Raw genomic sequence first — 15,819 nt, 5'->3', positions numbered from 1 at the left:
GGGAGGGAAGAACTGAAGGGTGAGAGCTGCCACCACAGATTCTCCTGCACAGCTACTGCTGCAGCTGCCACCAGAGGCAGAGAGAGAAAGGGAGAAATATCCCTTCCTCCTGCCCTTCGCCCTCCCACCAGTGTCTCCTACTGGCCAGAACAGCTGGAAAGCAGCCGATATGGGAGCCTGGGAAACGTATCCTGAAAAAGTCAGCTATCCCCTGGGAGCCTGGGAAATGTATCCTGAAAAAGTCAGCTGTCCCTTTGCCCCATGTCCAAAGCATAAGGCCCAAGGATAGGTGATCACCAGCTGCAATTTCTCTAAGCTTGTCAAGGTCACCCCAGTTGGAATAAGAGGTAGGGCTAAGAGGATGTTGAAGTGGTAACCAAAACATGGCCAGTAAAGAAGGAGGACAAGACAGACACAGTCACTGCCCGTAGAGATACTGGACTAGTGGAGGAGAGATATATTAAATGAAAACAAAAATGACTTCTTGAAATTAAATATTTGATAGTAGAAATTAAAACCTCAGTTAACATGTTTTTTCTTGCTGTATCCTAGGCTCTCAGTAAATATTTGCTGAATGAGTGAATAAAGGCTTGTAAGGTAAAGTCAAGGAAATCCCATGCGCAGATAGAAAAGAGAAACTTCCAAGTGATTCAGGAGTCCTATCGTTAAAATAATACACATTTTAGTAAAATAATAAAGAAAATATATAGATGGAAATTAACAAAGAAATAATTCAGGGATTTGATTAATTTAAATAATTCTTCTTAACTGAAGGAAGTAAGTTTCTAAGTTGAAGTGTCCATTCGGTGCCTAAGAAAATGTTTGGAAAAAGAGCCAAAGAGCCACATCAGGGCAGATCATTATGAACTTTCAGAGGACTCAGGACACTGAGAAGATCCTAAAAGCTTTGGTGGAGGTGGGGGATGGGTGATAAACTGTTCCATTTATTGTGGCTGTGTAACAATAAATTGCTCTAAAATTTAGTGGCATAAAACTATAACATACCTATTACATTTCGTGGTTCTTAAGAGACAAGAATCCAGGCATGGCTCAGCTGGGTGGTTCTGGCTCAGGGTCTTTCAAGAGGTTTCAGTCAGAGAGTGGCTTGGGCTGGAGACATTTCAAAGGTTTCTCTCATATTGACTGGGGAGCTGAAATAGCTGGGGCATCTTGGGTATTTCTCTCTCCCTCTGTCTTTCTCTGTCTCCTCCTTCCACAAGGTGTCTACATCATTGTTAGGGTTTGAATGTATGTGTCTGTCCAAAATTCATATGTTGGAATTTAAACCCCAAGGTGATTTTATTAAGACGTGGGGCCTTTGAGAAGTTTTTAGGCCATGAGGACTCTGTCCTCATGAATGGGATTAATGCCATTATAAAAAAGGCTTCAGAGAACTTCCCGGCTCTTCCATATCTTCTTCCATGTCAGGATGCAGCACCGAAGTGCTATCTTGGAAGCAGAGAGCAGCCTTCACCAGACACTAAATGTGCTGGTGCCCTGATCTTGGACTTTCCAGCCTCTAGAACCATAAGCAATAAATTTCTGTTGTTTATAAATTACCACATCTTAGATATTTTGTTATAGCAGCAGGAATGGACTAAGACAATCATGATGTGAGCTCTAAAGGAGAGAGAGAGAGAGAGAGAGAGAGAGAAGGAAACCATATCACTTTTTATGACCTAACTTTGAAAATTAGTCAGCATTATTTGCACCTCATTCTGGTTACAAAGAGCCACTAGGTTCAAGTAGAGGCAACATAGATCCCAGCCGTGATAGGGGAGTATAAATGCTATATTGTAAGAAGGGCACATGAGGGAGGACAGGAAAAACCAATAAAAACAGCATATACACAAAAGATAAGAAATCAGAATGGCATCGCAGTCTTTAACAGCAACACTGGAGCCAGAAGACAATGGAACAATACCTTGCAAATTCTCAAGGAAAATAACTTTCAACCTACAATTCTATACTCAGCCAAACTATGAAAAAGAGTGAAGACAGGATAAAGACATTTGTATATGTTCAGCTTCTCAAGGAATTTATTTTCCATGTTCTCTTAACTAGGAAACTCTTGGAAACTGAGGTCCATCACTAAGAAAGCATAAACAAAGAATGAAGGAGATCCAGGAAACCAGGCTCCAGCCAGGAAGGAGGTAAAGGGAACCCCCAGGACAACAACTGTGCAGCTGCTGGGACTGGAGAGGAGAACAGAGGAGGCAGGAGTGATGTCTCTGTGAATATTATATATTTTCTCGTGTGTCTGCCCTGACAGTGTGTGGATGAATTGATAGTAAGTACATAGGAAACTGAACAAAGAAAAAAAGAATACTAAACAGTATACATGAAAGTAAATACAGTACACACATGGCTAAACTGTGAGTAAAATTTACATAGTCATAATAACACTAAAATTAATATTTCATCTATATTTGAAGGATGGAAATTATGGGGGTGGAGGAAGCAACAGTGTGTTTTAGAGAGCTAAATCCTGACATTCAAAGGACAAAATCAACATATAATATCTAAAATTAAGAAAATAAAAAAGTGTTATCATAAATAAGCACATTATTAGAAAACGGGGAGACAAATACAAAAGGAAAAGTGAAAGAGGTAAAAGTAGTTACCACAGGGGGGCAAAAAATAGGGGGGTAGGAATTATTTTTAAAGTTAGTGAGTTTTATAGAAATATTTCATTTTAAAGATTATGTATGTATATGTTTGATCAAAATAGAAATTATTACTATTTTAAGAAATCATGAATGGTAATTTTTGTCCAAATATGGAGGTTTGCACCCATGTTTTCTTCTCCTCCCAATCCCACTTTCTACAATAAATGAACTTGCAAAGAGAATGAGAGAAGAAACAAGAGGTAGGTAGAAGTTACTAAATTACTAATTTTGAAAAGCATCATGAGTCATAAAAATAAGAATATATTTATTTACTGCCTGAAGCATTTCATAATACTTTTTTTCTTGCACCTTTGGCTACATATCCTTTGATCTCATCTTCATGGAATAAAATATTAAAATATAATTTTCTTTAGAGAAAATGGAAAGGTAATTTAGTTTTCCTTCTGTCATGCTTGATTTGTTTATTTTTATTTTTATTTATTTATATTTTTCTTGATGGGTTAGAAAAGTTTCTTTCAGCTTCAAAATTCATTGTTGGTAACATGTAGGTTTTTAGGACTGTTACCAAATTTAGGAAAATTGCTATGGCTTTTTCTTTTCATAGATAAGCTGTAAAATTTCAAAGCATCTTAAGGGGTTTTTTTTTTTTGTGCTCTAATTATAAATACATTTATATTGCAATAATCATTAACATATTTGTTATTAATTTCTTTATGCCATAGTGACATTACTTTGAACTTTATATTGTCTTTGTTCATGTCAGTTTTTTGTGTGTCAAGTCAGCAGGAAATTTATCTTCTTGTAGTTCTTATGATTCATGCACTTCATTATATGAATTATCAACAGCCCAGATCTATTCAAAACCTATATCTTCCTTTTTATAATGTATTATGCCCTTGCTATGATTTGAAGAATTTTTGATATAACTTGTTTCTCAACATCAGAATATTTTCTATTTACTTAATTGCCATTTTGTGTTGTTTTTGTTTCATATTCCATTAATTTTTAATATGAATTTTCTCTCAATCCTTTAATAAATAAATTTACAGATGACAAAATAAAGTATCTTTTATACGAGTCTAACTAAGGAGTCTATAATTTCTCAAATATTTTATTGAAATAATTCTAAATTTATTTTCCAATTGTAATGGTCATACCCTGCAAATTCCAGACATACACGAAAATTCTGATGAATCTTTTTTGTGTGATCCCATCAAAAATGAAAAATATATATCATATTTATAATTACATACACTGAGTTATTAAATATATTCTGGGATGAAGAGAACTTCTGTTTTAACTAGGTGTCAATGAGAATCAGATCCCCCAATTACAATGTACACATGATATCTGTGGAAGAATTTTCCCTAGGCTAGCTTCTGGTTCAGAGACATGTGACACAGGCCCTGCACATTTGACAGCCATGGAGGGTAGTTGAAGTAGTCTTGAAAACCATTTCTACACTGGATGGCTAATAATCATATGGAAGCATTTTACTCCATTTCTGTTGCTTATAATAAAATACCTGGAACTGGGTAATTTATAAAGAAAACAAAATTATTGCTTACAGTTTTGGAGGTTGGGAAATCCAAAGTCCAGGGGACACATCTGGTGAGTATTTTGGTGTTGGCAATAGTGACCCAGGTTTCTCATATGGCAGAAAATGGCAGATCAGAGAGACACTCTTATGTGTTTTCCTTTTGAAGCCCTCAGAACCATGCCTCTGACAACCATTAATAATCCATTCACTACTGCATGGTCCTACAGTCTAATCACCTCTTCAAGGCCCTACCTTTCAATTACCATAATAGGATTTCCCATTCTCTCTACACTGTCACAGTGGAGACTAAGGTTTAGGGGAACATGCATCCAAAACATTCTTTCCTTGGCCCCCCCAAACTCATGTCCTTTTCACATACAAATACATTCATTTCATCCGCAAAGCCTTAACTTGTTTCAACTCAAAAGTCCAAAGTTCAAAGCCCCATCTGTGACATCAATACAAGTTATCAAAACATAGGGTACATATTTCTACTCAAAAAGGGAGAAATAAGCCAAAAGAAAGATGTAACAGGTCCCAAACAAGTCCAAAACACAGCAAGGCAGGCATTAAATCTAAAAGCTGGCAAATCGTGTACCTTGACTCCATGTTTGATGTCCTCTGCATGCTGGTTCATGGGTTGGGTCCCCAAGTCCTCAGGCATCTTCGCTTCTATGACTTTCCTGGTCCGAGGACATGCTTTAGCTCTTGTAGGCTGGAGTTGCATGCTGGTAGCTCCACAATTCTGGGGTCTCCATGCTGGTCCCACTCTCATGGCTCCACTAGGCAAGGTGCTTTTGGGGTTTTTCTGCTGCAACTGTGACCCCACGATTCTGCTTGGCATTGCTCTAGTGAAGGCTGTCTGAGGTGACTCCATCCCTGTGACAGATCTCTTCCTGGACCCCCAGGCTTTTCCATACACCTGTTGAAATTGGGGTGGAGGCTCCCAAGCCCCCACAGCTCTGGCATTCTGTGGGCCTGCAGGCCTAACACCACATGAATACCGTCAAGGCTTCCGGCTTGTATTTACCAAAACTGCAAGTCTGGCTTTACCTGGGGCCAATTTAGTTACAGCTGGAACAGCCAAAGCAGCTGGGATGCTGGTGTGGGAGCAGCATCCTGAGTTGGCCCTGAGCAGCAAGCCCGTGGATGGCACCTTGGCCCTGTTCCCTAAGAACATTCTGTCTCCCTAGGCCTCTGGACCTGTAATGGAAGACACAGCCTCCAAGAAGTCTGAAATGCCTTCAAGGTCGTTTTTCCCCTCTCTCGACAGTCTCTTTCTTTTATGCTCATCTCCTTAGCAAAGGGCCTCTGGGCTAAACCCTTCCTTTTGTTGCCAGGCCGAAATTTTCCAATGTTTTGCCCTCTGCTTTCTTTTGAATTGTAAATTCTGGCTTTACCTCATGCCATTTCTGCCATCACTCAGCAGAGGCTGTTGCAAGTAGCCATGCAGCTTCCTGAATGCTTTGCTGCTTAGAAATTTCTCCTGCCAAATACCCTGGGTCAGCACCTATAATTTTCACATTGCAAAAAATTGGGGAGCATGAACAGAATGCAGACAACTTCCTCGCCAGTTCATAGCAAGAGTGATCTTTGCCCCAGTTTCCAATAAGTCCCTTCTCATTTACATCTGAGACGTCCTCAGAATGGCCTTCACTGTCCATATTTCTATCAGCGTTCTGTTCATCACCATGTAACCAGTCTCTAAGATATTTGAAACTTTTCCTCGTCTTTTGTTCTTCTTCTGAGTCCTCCAAACTCCTCCAACCTGTGCCCAACACCCAATTCCAAAGTTGCTTCCACATTTTCAAGCATCTGTTATAAGCAACACCCCACTTCTCTGGTACCAATTTTCTGTATTAGTCAATTTTTGTTGCTTATAACAAAATACCTGGAACTGGGAAATTTATAAAGAGAACAAAAATTTATTGCTTACAGTTTCTGAGGCTGGGAAGTCCAAAGTCCATCTGGTGGTGGTGACAGTGACCCAGGGATCTCACATTGCAAGATGGTGGAAGCAGAGAGAACAGAGACAGACAGACTCTCCTCCTCTTTTAAAGCCCTCAGAACCACACCCCTGACCACCATTATTAATCCATTCACTATGGCATTTTCCTACAGTCTAATCACCTCTTCAAGGCCCCATCTTTCAATTACCATAATAGGATTTCCCAGCCTCTTAACACTGTCACAGTGGGGGTCAAGTTTTGGGGGGACACTGAATCCAAGGCATAGCCCAAAGTTAACCTCCCTTTAGCCAGATTCCAAAAATGCCTTTGGCACTTCAAAACCACCCCTATACAAGGTGGTATGTAGTAGAAGGAACTTCCTAGTGGAATACAATAGCAGTCTTAGCCAATCTTAACTAATTTTGGTTAGAATACCTTACTTTTAATATTTTATAAAAACATAGAACCATGTGGACATATTGTTAGTGCTCTTTCTAGGACCTAGGAAGTGATGGACTCAACTTTAAGCAACATTAGTTTCAAGGCTAATTTGCCTCTAACAACAGCAATAAAATTTTAGAAAATAAATTAATGTGTGTAATTGGCTTGACAGACCAGGGAAAGTTGAAACCCGAGCTAGTAGCAAGAGGATCCTAGAAGCAAGCTAAATTCCCACTACGGATCCTCAAATAAGATCAGAAATTAGAAGTTCCACTTATTTCTGAAAGTAGTGGTAAATGCTGATCTGAAAATAAAAAGCTTGATTGTAAAGCATCCACTATAGCAGCGAGAAAATGCTTCACACACACACCCCACCACTTCTCTCAACCCTGCTATACTCATTGCTTTCATTTTCTCACTTCCCATTCATTTTCCTTTGTGATTTAAAAATAAAATTATATTAATTAAAATAAACAGCTAAATTTCTAGCCCTCTGTCTCCAACCTATACAGTAGGATAAGTGCTAATACCTGCATTCCAGCAGAAGACTGAAGGTTTATCTCCGAACGAGTTAAATCAGAGTCTTTGACTCAGGGACACCTGGTAGAGCTGAATGGCAAGATTCCTCCTCCTGCTCTTCCCCTCTCTTCTTCCTTGACTCACTAGGGAATATGCTAGAAAGCAGACAGATTTTACAATTCCTCTCTGGTTTTTTCTGTCTGCCTAGAAGTAGAGATCTCCAGATTTCATCATTTGGGTTCCTCCAACAAAAGTGTGCAGCCTGGTCACCTACCACTCCTCCACGGACAAGCCCTCACACAAAGTTTTTAATTAACTTTCAGTGCATCTGTTTAAAATATGAATGGACATCTAGAAATCACCTGACAATTGGGAAAGCCTTTGACACAAAGGACCTCAAGCCCTCACACAAAGTTTTTAATTAACTTTCAGTGCATCTGTTTAAAATATGAATGGACAGCTAGAAATCACCTGACAATTGGGAAAGCCTTTGACACAAAGGACCAAAAACAAAACAGATAGGAAAATGAGACAATGAAGAAAATAGAAGAAAATGTCAACAACAAAAACATTCTAATATCCTTGGAGACAGGTAAAGGTATAGCACCCCTGGAATAAGAAGAGGGATCTGTAAAAATGTAACATTGAGAGAAGAAAACGATAGCACTTGGAAATTAAAAGTATGATAGAGGAAAGGGAAATATTAACCAAAGGGTTAATAGATAAAGTTGAGATAAAAGATAAAGTTGAGAAATCTCTAGGAAATTAGAACAAAAAAATAAAAATGGAGAAAATGTAAAAGTAAAACATAAGGAAATTTAAAACTTAGCCCAAATGATCCACAATCCAAATAGTGGAAATTCCAGAAAGAGAAGAGAGAAAACAGAGATGATGAAGTTATCAAATAAATAATTTCATATCATTTCCAGAATTGCAAATGAATTGGAAAATCAAAGCATATCATCTTGTCATTCTGGAACACTGAGAGAAAGGGATGCTTCTAAAAACATCTGGAGACAAAAAATAGTTATATGCAGTTTTGGAAATTAAAAGACAAGAAATTAAAAGACCTAGAAATTAAAAGACAAGGAATTCTCAGGGAAAATTACTTACAACCTTTAACTCGACACCCAGCCTAAATATTAGTCAAGTGTAAGAACAGAATTTTAAAAATATCAGACATGCGAGGATTTAGAAAGTTTATAACACAAGCATACTTCTTAAGGGTAAGTGAATTAATACTCCTTCAACATGGCAGAAAATCTATATAGTGTCGAAAATTGATAGTGAAGAAATAGAGGTATAAAGCATGGGATTTAGAGATTTGTAAGTAGCCACCAGAAGAAAGAAACATCAACAAGACTACCCAGTGATTGGGAGAATTGGAGGACCAGGGAGCCTCTGAGTATTGATGTTCTTCCTTGCAAGTTTTGCTCTATTTGATATTTTTTAAACAATCTGCACATACTACTTTGATAAAATAATTTATTTGAGAATCAAAAAAGGAAAATGAATGGAAGGATGGAAAGCAAGATGATGACAGGAATGACTATAACAGAGTTAGAGGTGGTGGGAGACATTTTCGTTGTAGTGTAGGGGACTCCTACACATATGAGGCTCTTCAATCCACACAGTGACTAGAAGAGAAAAATATCATTATGCCATTTTAGAGATGAGGAAACTGAGGCTCAAGGAAATTAAAGGAACTGGCCCAAAGTCACACAGCTTAGAACTGGCAGTGCTAAGGCCGAAGCAATGTTTGTCTGGCTTCAAGGCTCAATCGTGTTCCACTACGTAGCTTTGAATGTTGGCAAACAAGAGAAGAGAGAGATTGGAACCTAGGATGAGAGGATAACAGTGAATTTTGGCAGAGGAAACACAAACATTCATGTAAGTTGAAGGTAAAGAGTCATCAGAGGCTAAGAATTGAAAGTACCAGAGAGAGAGAAGGAATAATTGAGTGGAATTGGAATAGCAAATAAAAATATTGCTCCCTCAGTTACATTTGAATGGCAGACTAACAACAAATTTTTTTAAGTATATGCCCCAAAGATTGAGTGGTATTTTATCTGGCAATCCTTAAAGAGAGACACTAAAGCATGCATAAAGAACAGCAAAGCTGCTTTGAAATCAGGAATTTGGAAGGGAGCAACCTTAGTGTGAGTTGGGCATCAGATGGCAACCTCGGTGGGAGGAGAAATAAGATAGGAACAGTGGACTTGGCTTCCAGGCAGCAGCAGAAAGAGAGCTGGGCTAGCTGCCAAGAGATAGCTTGAGGTACAATTCTTAGGGACTTTCTTGAGAACAGCGAGTGAGAAATAGAGACTTGGAATCGGCAGGGTAGCCATTGCTGGAAAAAGCTTTGCCTGCTTTTTAATTTTGCCTGAGTGGTCATCTACGTTTTACATCTCTTAAGTGTGTACTAAGGATGCATATTACTAAATAATTATTGACAAAGTATTTGGATTCTTTAGAACATTGGCTCAATATTAAATGTTGTCATCGCCAATGATATTCACAAGAAAAGGACTGATTTCTCTTATGAAATTCTTCGCCATGTCTGAGGTTTATCATAGTGGTTTGGAGTAACGGTTGAGTCTGCAGCCTGTCTAGGGTCATATCCCATATTAACCAAGTTGCTTAATATGTCTGGAACTCAGTTTCCTTGTTTGTAAAATTAGGGTAAGAATAGTACCTAACTTGTAAGGTTATTGTAAAGATTAAATGAGTTAATATGTGTAACACTAAAAGTATAAACTTACATTAGATATCATAGGCAGACAGTAAGATATTTTAAAAACATTCATTGATATATGTATGGATGTATAAACTTTGCAAACATGCATAGTCAGGAAATAAGTCGTTTTTAAAGGACATTAATTATATACATTTTGTAGACATGTACGGTCAGAAATGGGTACAAATTTAAAACTTTAAATCTAGAATCTGCTTTCTTTCAGGAATATACATACGTTTCAATTCCTTAACTGTTTATTGACTGATGGCATTTGAGCTTGGAGACAAGGCATTTGCTGTATTTAAACTTGAAACCTAGCCCTGCCACTCACTAGCTGGGAAGTGGACAATCACTTAAGCAATACAATGGCCAACAATGCTTGCTTGCTTCACAGAGAAAAGTGTCAAATTAATCTATCACATGCTTGATACAGATGGAGTGTGCAATTCACTTTAATTCCTTTCCTTTTAAAAAAACTTCTAAGTTAGTTTATGGGGGTGTGGCGGGAAGGGGGGCGTTGCTAAGTCCCCACTTCTGTCCCGCTGGGTAGAGGCAACATATCTCCTCTTTTAAAGTAAATCTTTTAAATAAAGTTAAGTCCTCAAATCCAATCAGAGTCTATTCTGGAGTCTGGAGGACCATCATCTTAATTTCCACGTGGCATGCACATACTGTTTAAATTTGTGGTACCTGTTGGGTGCAAAGCCATTGATGCGGGGGTTTTAAGCAGCTGTGAATTAACTGTCATTTTTTTTCTTTTTGCAAATTCATAAAATCCCAGAAGCCAGGGGTCTGTTGTTTATTCATTCAGCCTCCTTCTGAGTCATTCAGGTACAGGGTGTGTCAATTGAAACTGCACAGCGGAGGAAGTTTTGAGTTCACATCTGCCAGGATGGGAACGCAGTGCGACCAGGGACTGGGTGGAAACCTTTGTGTTAACAGTAGGGCAGGTGTAGAAGTGCCCTGAGCTTGTCAATCAGATCTGAGTAAGGCCACCTCTCAGCATCACGTTCTTAAGCAGCATCTAAGCAAAAGGAAAGGGTGGGTGAAGTGTGAGTATTGAGATTTGGGGGCCTCTGAGCTGCCTCCCAAGTAGAAAAGGGCTCCGGGCCCCAGCCGGGCAGCTGCAGGCACTGGGCTGGGCTGGCCTGGCGGCCCTTTGGAAATTCCTCAGCCGCCCATACTTAAAACATTTCTCCGGACTAGGCAGCAGCCCACCTCCTTAAAGGCCTCACCACCGGCCAGAATCTGGGACACACGGCCTGACATTGCACCCAGAGGAGTGAGGGGAAGCCCCCACCAACATCAAACCCGGCACTGGCCCATTTCACTGTGCGGCCCGGGAAAGCCACTTTCTGCCCCTTAGACTGCAAGCTTCAAAGCAGCACCGGGATCAGGGGTAGACGGAGGAGAGGGAGCACAGGACGCTTCCAGTCCATTCTCCCTCCGGGGCTGCTCGTCCCTTCCTACCTCTCGCAGCCCCTTCCCAGCCTGTCCTCCACAGAGCGCAGCCGGGACTCGCCGGGCAGCGGCTCCGGCCTCCGCTGCCCGCGCGGAAGTGGCCCCGGGGGCGCCCGGCCGCGCTCTCGGGACTCGGATCCTCCAAGGGCTGCGGAGGTGGAGGACTGGGGAAGTGTGCTGACTGCCTCACGGCTGTCCTCTGAGCCCTACGACTTTTCGGAAGAAGAGTTTTCCAAGGCTCCCCACCTCTTCTCTCTTCCAGGACTCGGGAGAATCCTCTTCAGCGCCCAGGCGCGGCGGGGGCCGTGATTTATACACCAGAATCCAGAGGGCACCAGGCTCCGCCCCTCTGTGGTCCCCCCACCCCCGGCTGGGGAGGAGCGGGTCGTTTTTTTCTTTTTGCTTCTGCCGCTGATCTTTCCTGGACAGTGCATCTCAGCAGCCCAGATCCGGGGGCCCCCAGCCGCCGGCGGAGGGCGTGGGGTCACAGCACTGACCCCTCCCCGTCTCTTCCAACCTCGGTGCTGCGCTCGGCGACTTCGCGTCGCAGTCGGGCGTGGGCCGCGGCGACAGGGGTTGGCCACTGGAGTGCACGCTGCGGAGGAGGAGACCCCGGGGCGAGTAAGTTTGCGAGAGCGCGACGCAGTCAGTCGGGGGAGCGGCAAGATGCGCAGCGCACCGTGCAGACCCGGAGCTCGCCCGGCGCCACTGCGTCCTGCCTGAGAGAGGTAGGGGCTGCGGGCGGCGCGGACGCGGGCCGGGGGGCAGCGGCGTCTGGGACGAATTTTAAAACCGGAACAAAGAAAACAAAACTCTGAAACGTGCATCTCCTAGCAACTACGGAGCTCAACTCAATCGGATTGTTCTTGGGGACACTAGTGATTTATGGAGTTTGGAAAAGTGTTAGTTCCCAATTGTAAGAACAGATTGGCGGGGCAGAGTGGAAGCTATGGTGGTCGGAGGAGAGGACGGAAAGGCTTTTTTTTTGAAATCCTACGGACAAAGAATATGGGGGTTGGGGGTGATGGCTTAAACTTGCACTACCCACAAGCAGGGTGTAGAATTAGATGGGGGAAATGCGGAGCCTCCTGGCGCGAACAGCATCTGCTGTCCGGGGAATTGCTGGGATTGCTGCCTCCTCTATTGCAGTACTTCACTTTTAGCACATTGCTGTATTGCCTCGAACCATTTAAACAACTTAAAAACAGACTTTTGTTGACCAGCGCAGTGTGTCGTACTTTTCACACTTTTCTGAAAGTTCGATGGGAGAAAGCAACACGTTGGGGACTGGAATAAAATAAAACTGTCCACGCAAGCTTAGCAATGCCACAGATGTCTGTTTAGGCGAGTTGCTGGAGAGTAGTTCTGCACTCGAAATTAGGAATGGGGTGGCATGTATTATTATCATCAGCAGTGTGTGTGCGCTTCTGTGTGTTGGCTCAATTAAACTAAAGATGCTTATGCTATCGAATAATGCACGAAACTTCTGTGACTTGTGCAATATCTTATGAATGGTTTTCACTGAATACCTTTAAATTTACTTGCACTGTCTTGCGGGGGAAAAAAAGAAGAAGAAAAAAGACAAGGCAGAGCTCTAAGCTTTCCTGTTTACCGCAAGGCGGGGCGGGCCTGGCTGCCTCCACCTCACCGCGCCCTAGGACCCCAAGCACACCTGCTCCTGGAGGGTTATTAATAGAGCCCCCCAAATGACTTATGCTGTCAAACGATTTTTCCCGCAAATCTAAATTCTTGCATGGTAATGAGGAGGTGGTGCTCGTCTCTTTGGGTTGGGGGGGTGTGGGGGGGAGGAGGATAGAGGCTTTGGGTCTCAGCCTTAGGAGAGACCGAGTGCTGGTGGTGAGCGCGCAGCTGAGCTGGTGTCGGCTTCAGAGAATCTCCCTGCTGGAAAACCAGGGGAGGAGGGGAGGTCAAAGTGGGGGAGAGGGGCGAGTGTAGCTAAAATGCAGCCCACTTCTGTAGGTTTCCCATTTCCGTATGAGTTGATGTGACCATAGAGTTTTCATCTTGTCCAGTTGGGATTTTCAGTTACGGCAAATTTTTGGTTTTTCTTTCTCTCTTTCCTCCCTCTCTTCCTTATTTATTATTAATATTATTTTTTGCAAAAACTGATAATTTGATTTAAAAACAAAAAACAAAATACAAAAACAAAAAACCCTTCTCCCTGTGCTTTCCCCAAGTTTCCTTAAGACAAATCAACAACAAAATTGGAGCAATGCCTTAGCTAGAATGAATTATGCCAGTGTACTGTGGCTTTTCCCTGACTCTCCTCTTTGTGACTTGTTTAGGGCGGCGGTTTCCGAAGCCCTCTCCAAGCCAAGGAAAAGCGACACAAAAAGCCTGGATCTTTCACTGCACCGTCCTTGCAGCGAGTGAAGGCTCTCTCTGCCTCGCCCTCTAGCGTTCATCCGGAGAAGCGCCACCCCCGGGTTCCTGGGGACCCAGTGCGGCACCATGGGGCCCACCAGCATCCCGCTGGTCAAGGCCCTCCGCAGCTCGGTCTCCGACTATGTCAACTATGATATCATCGTCCGGCATTACAACTACACGGGCAAGCTGAATGCCAGCGCGGACAAGGAGAGCGGCATTAAACTGACCACGGTGGTGTTCATTCTCATCTGCTGCTTTATCATCCTGGAGAACATCTTCGTCTTGCTGACGATTTGGAAAACGAAGAAGTTCCACCGCCCCATGTACTATTTCATCGGCAACCTCGCCCTCTCAGACCTGTTGGCCGGGGTGGCCTACACAGCCAACCTGCTCTTGTCTGGGGCCACCACCTACAAGCTCACCCCCGCCCAGTGGTTTCTGCGAGAAGGGAGTATGTTTGTGGCCCTGTCCGCCTCCGTGTTCAGCCTCCTCGCCATCGCCATCGAGCGCTACATCACCATGCTGAAGATGAAACTGCACAACGGGAGCAACAGCTTCCGCTCCTTCCTGCTCATCAGCGGCTGCTGGGTGGTCTCCCTCATCCTGGGTGGCCTGCCCATCATGGGCTGGAACTGCATCGGCGCGCTGTCCAGCTGCTCCACGGTGCTGCCGCTCTACCACAAGCACTATATCCTCTTCTGCACCACGGTCTTCACTCTGCTCCTGCTCTCCATCGTCATTCTGTACTGCAGGATCTACTCCTTGGTCAGGACTCGCAGCCGCCGTCTGACCTTCCGCAAGAACGTTTCTAAGGCCAGCCGCAGTTCCGAGAAGTCGCTGGCGCTGCTCAAGACCGTGATTATCGTCCTGAGCGTCTTCATCGCCTGCTGGGCGCCCCTCTTCATCCTGCTCCTCCTGGACGTGGGCTGCCAGGTGAAGACCTGCGACATCCTCTTCAGAACCGAGTACTTCCTGGTGCTGGCGGTGCTCAACTCCGGCACCAACCCCATCATTTACACTCTGACCAACAAGGAGATGCGCCGGGCCTTCGTCCGGATCATGTCCTGCTGCAAGTGCCCCAGTGGAGACTCCACCGGCAAATTCAAGCGACCCATCATCGCCGGCGTGGAGTTCAGCCGCAGTAAATCAGACAACTCCTCCCACCCTCAGAAGGACGATGGGGACAACCCAGAGACCATCGTGTCTTCTGGAAACGTCAACTCCTCCTCCTAAGACTGAAGGCTGCCGACCCGTGGGAAGCGCTCTTCCATGGTCGCCCACCACCCCCGCGTGTGGCGCTCGACTGCCGCCAGGGAGGAGCGGGAGTGGGGGCGAGCACGAACAGCCTGGTGGCGCTGGGTGTTGGTGGGTAGAGTTAGTTCTTGTGAACAATGCACTGGGAAGGGTGGAGATCAGGTCCCGGCCTGGAATATATTTCCTCCTCACTGGAGCTTTGATTTTGCACTGAGCCAAAGGTCTAGCATTGTCAAGCTCCTGAAGGGTTCATTTGGCCCCTCCTCAAAGACTAATGTCCCCAGTGAAAGCGTCTCTTTGTCTGGAGCTTTGAGAAGATGTTTTCTTTCACTTTAGTTTCAAACCCAAGTGAGTACGTGCACTTCTGCCTCTCTAGGGATGCTCTGCCTACCCCACCCCACCTTCCCCTTCTCACCCCTCCTCAAAGTTCTTTTACTTTATATTTTAACTACCTGGCATTCTTCAGAACTGTAGCAGGTAGGCTGTGTTAGCTAGGTAGCCCAGGAGGAGAGGGAGACGGTTTAGAGATGTGAAAGCAATTTTATTTGCTGAGGCCAAAGTTTCCACGTAAGCTGGATCAGTTTTTGGAATTTGGTTGAAGTCACTTTGATTTTTTTTTTTTTTTAAACATCTTTATATCCATTGTGGTTGAGATCTGCATAAGGAAGTTCACTTTATTTAAATATCAGCCAGAATCCTTAGTGCTACAGAAGAAACAAACAAGGTGAAAACTGAGTGGGGGTTAATTTTTGTAAACCAAGGGAGATTTCTTAATGAATTTCTCTAACAAATACAATATCTGTCTTTGGCACTTTTGTTGATGTTTATTTCAGAGTATTGTGTAATTCATTTCAACCAACAGGATGGTTGTATTTTGTTGTGTTTAAAGTACTTTTCATG

The 15,819-nt window shown here is 43.3% G+C and overlaps 1 protein-coding gene across 2 annotated transcripts; it reads left to right on the top strand.

Moving 5' to 3' along the window:
• Positions 1-11,734: 11,734 nt before the first annotated feature.
• S1PR1 (sphingosine-1-phosphate receptor 1) lies at positions 11,735-14,996 on the top strand. Of its 2 annotated transcripts, none has more exons than XM_008583599.1 (2): positions 11,735-11,898; positions 13,584-14,996. In XM_008583599.1, the coding sequence occupies exon 2, from the start codon at positions 13,750-13,752 to the stop codon at positions 14,896-14,898; it is 1,149 nt and encodes a 382-aa protein (XP_008581821.1). In that variant the 5' UTR covers positions 11,735-11,898; positions 13,584-13,749; the 3' UTR covers positions 14,899-14,996. The 2 variants fall into 2 exon arrangements, with proteins under 2 accessions (XP_008581821.1, XP_008581820.1); XM_008583598.1 differs by having other exon boundaries at positions 11,735-12,005.
• The last annotated feature ends 823 nt before the right edge of the window (positions 14,997-15,819 follow it).

This window comes from Galeopterus variegatus, unplaced genomic scaffold (genome assembly GCF_000696425.1).
Source record: "Galeopterus variegatus unplaced genomic scaffold, G_variegatus-3.0.2 Scaffold2973, whole genome shotgun sequence".
NCBI classification, from domain to species: Eukaryota; Metazoa; Chordata; class Mammalia; order Dermoptera; family Cynocephalidae; genus Galeopterus; species Galeopterus variegatus.
Note: the sequence above shows the minus strand (reverse complement) of the source record. Positions and strands in the feature narration are given on the sequence as shown.

Excerpts from the sequence above, each read along its gene's own strand:
- S1PR1 (XM_008583599.1), top strand. The coding sequence starts at position 13,750 with ATGGGGCCCACCAGCATCCCGCTGGTCAAGGCCCTCCGCAGCTCGGTC.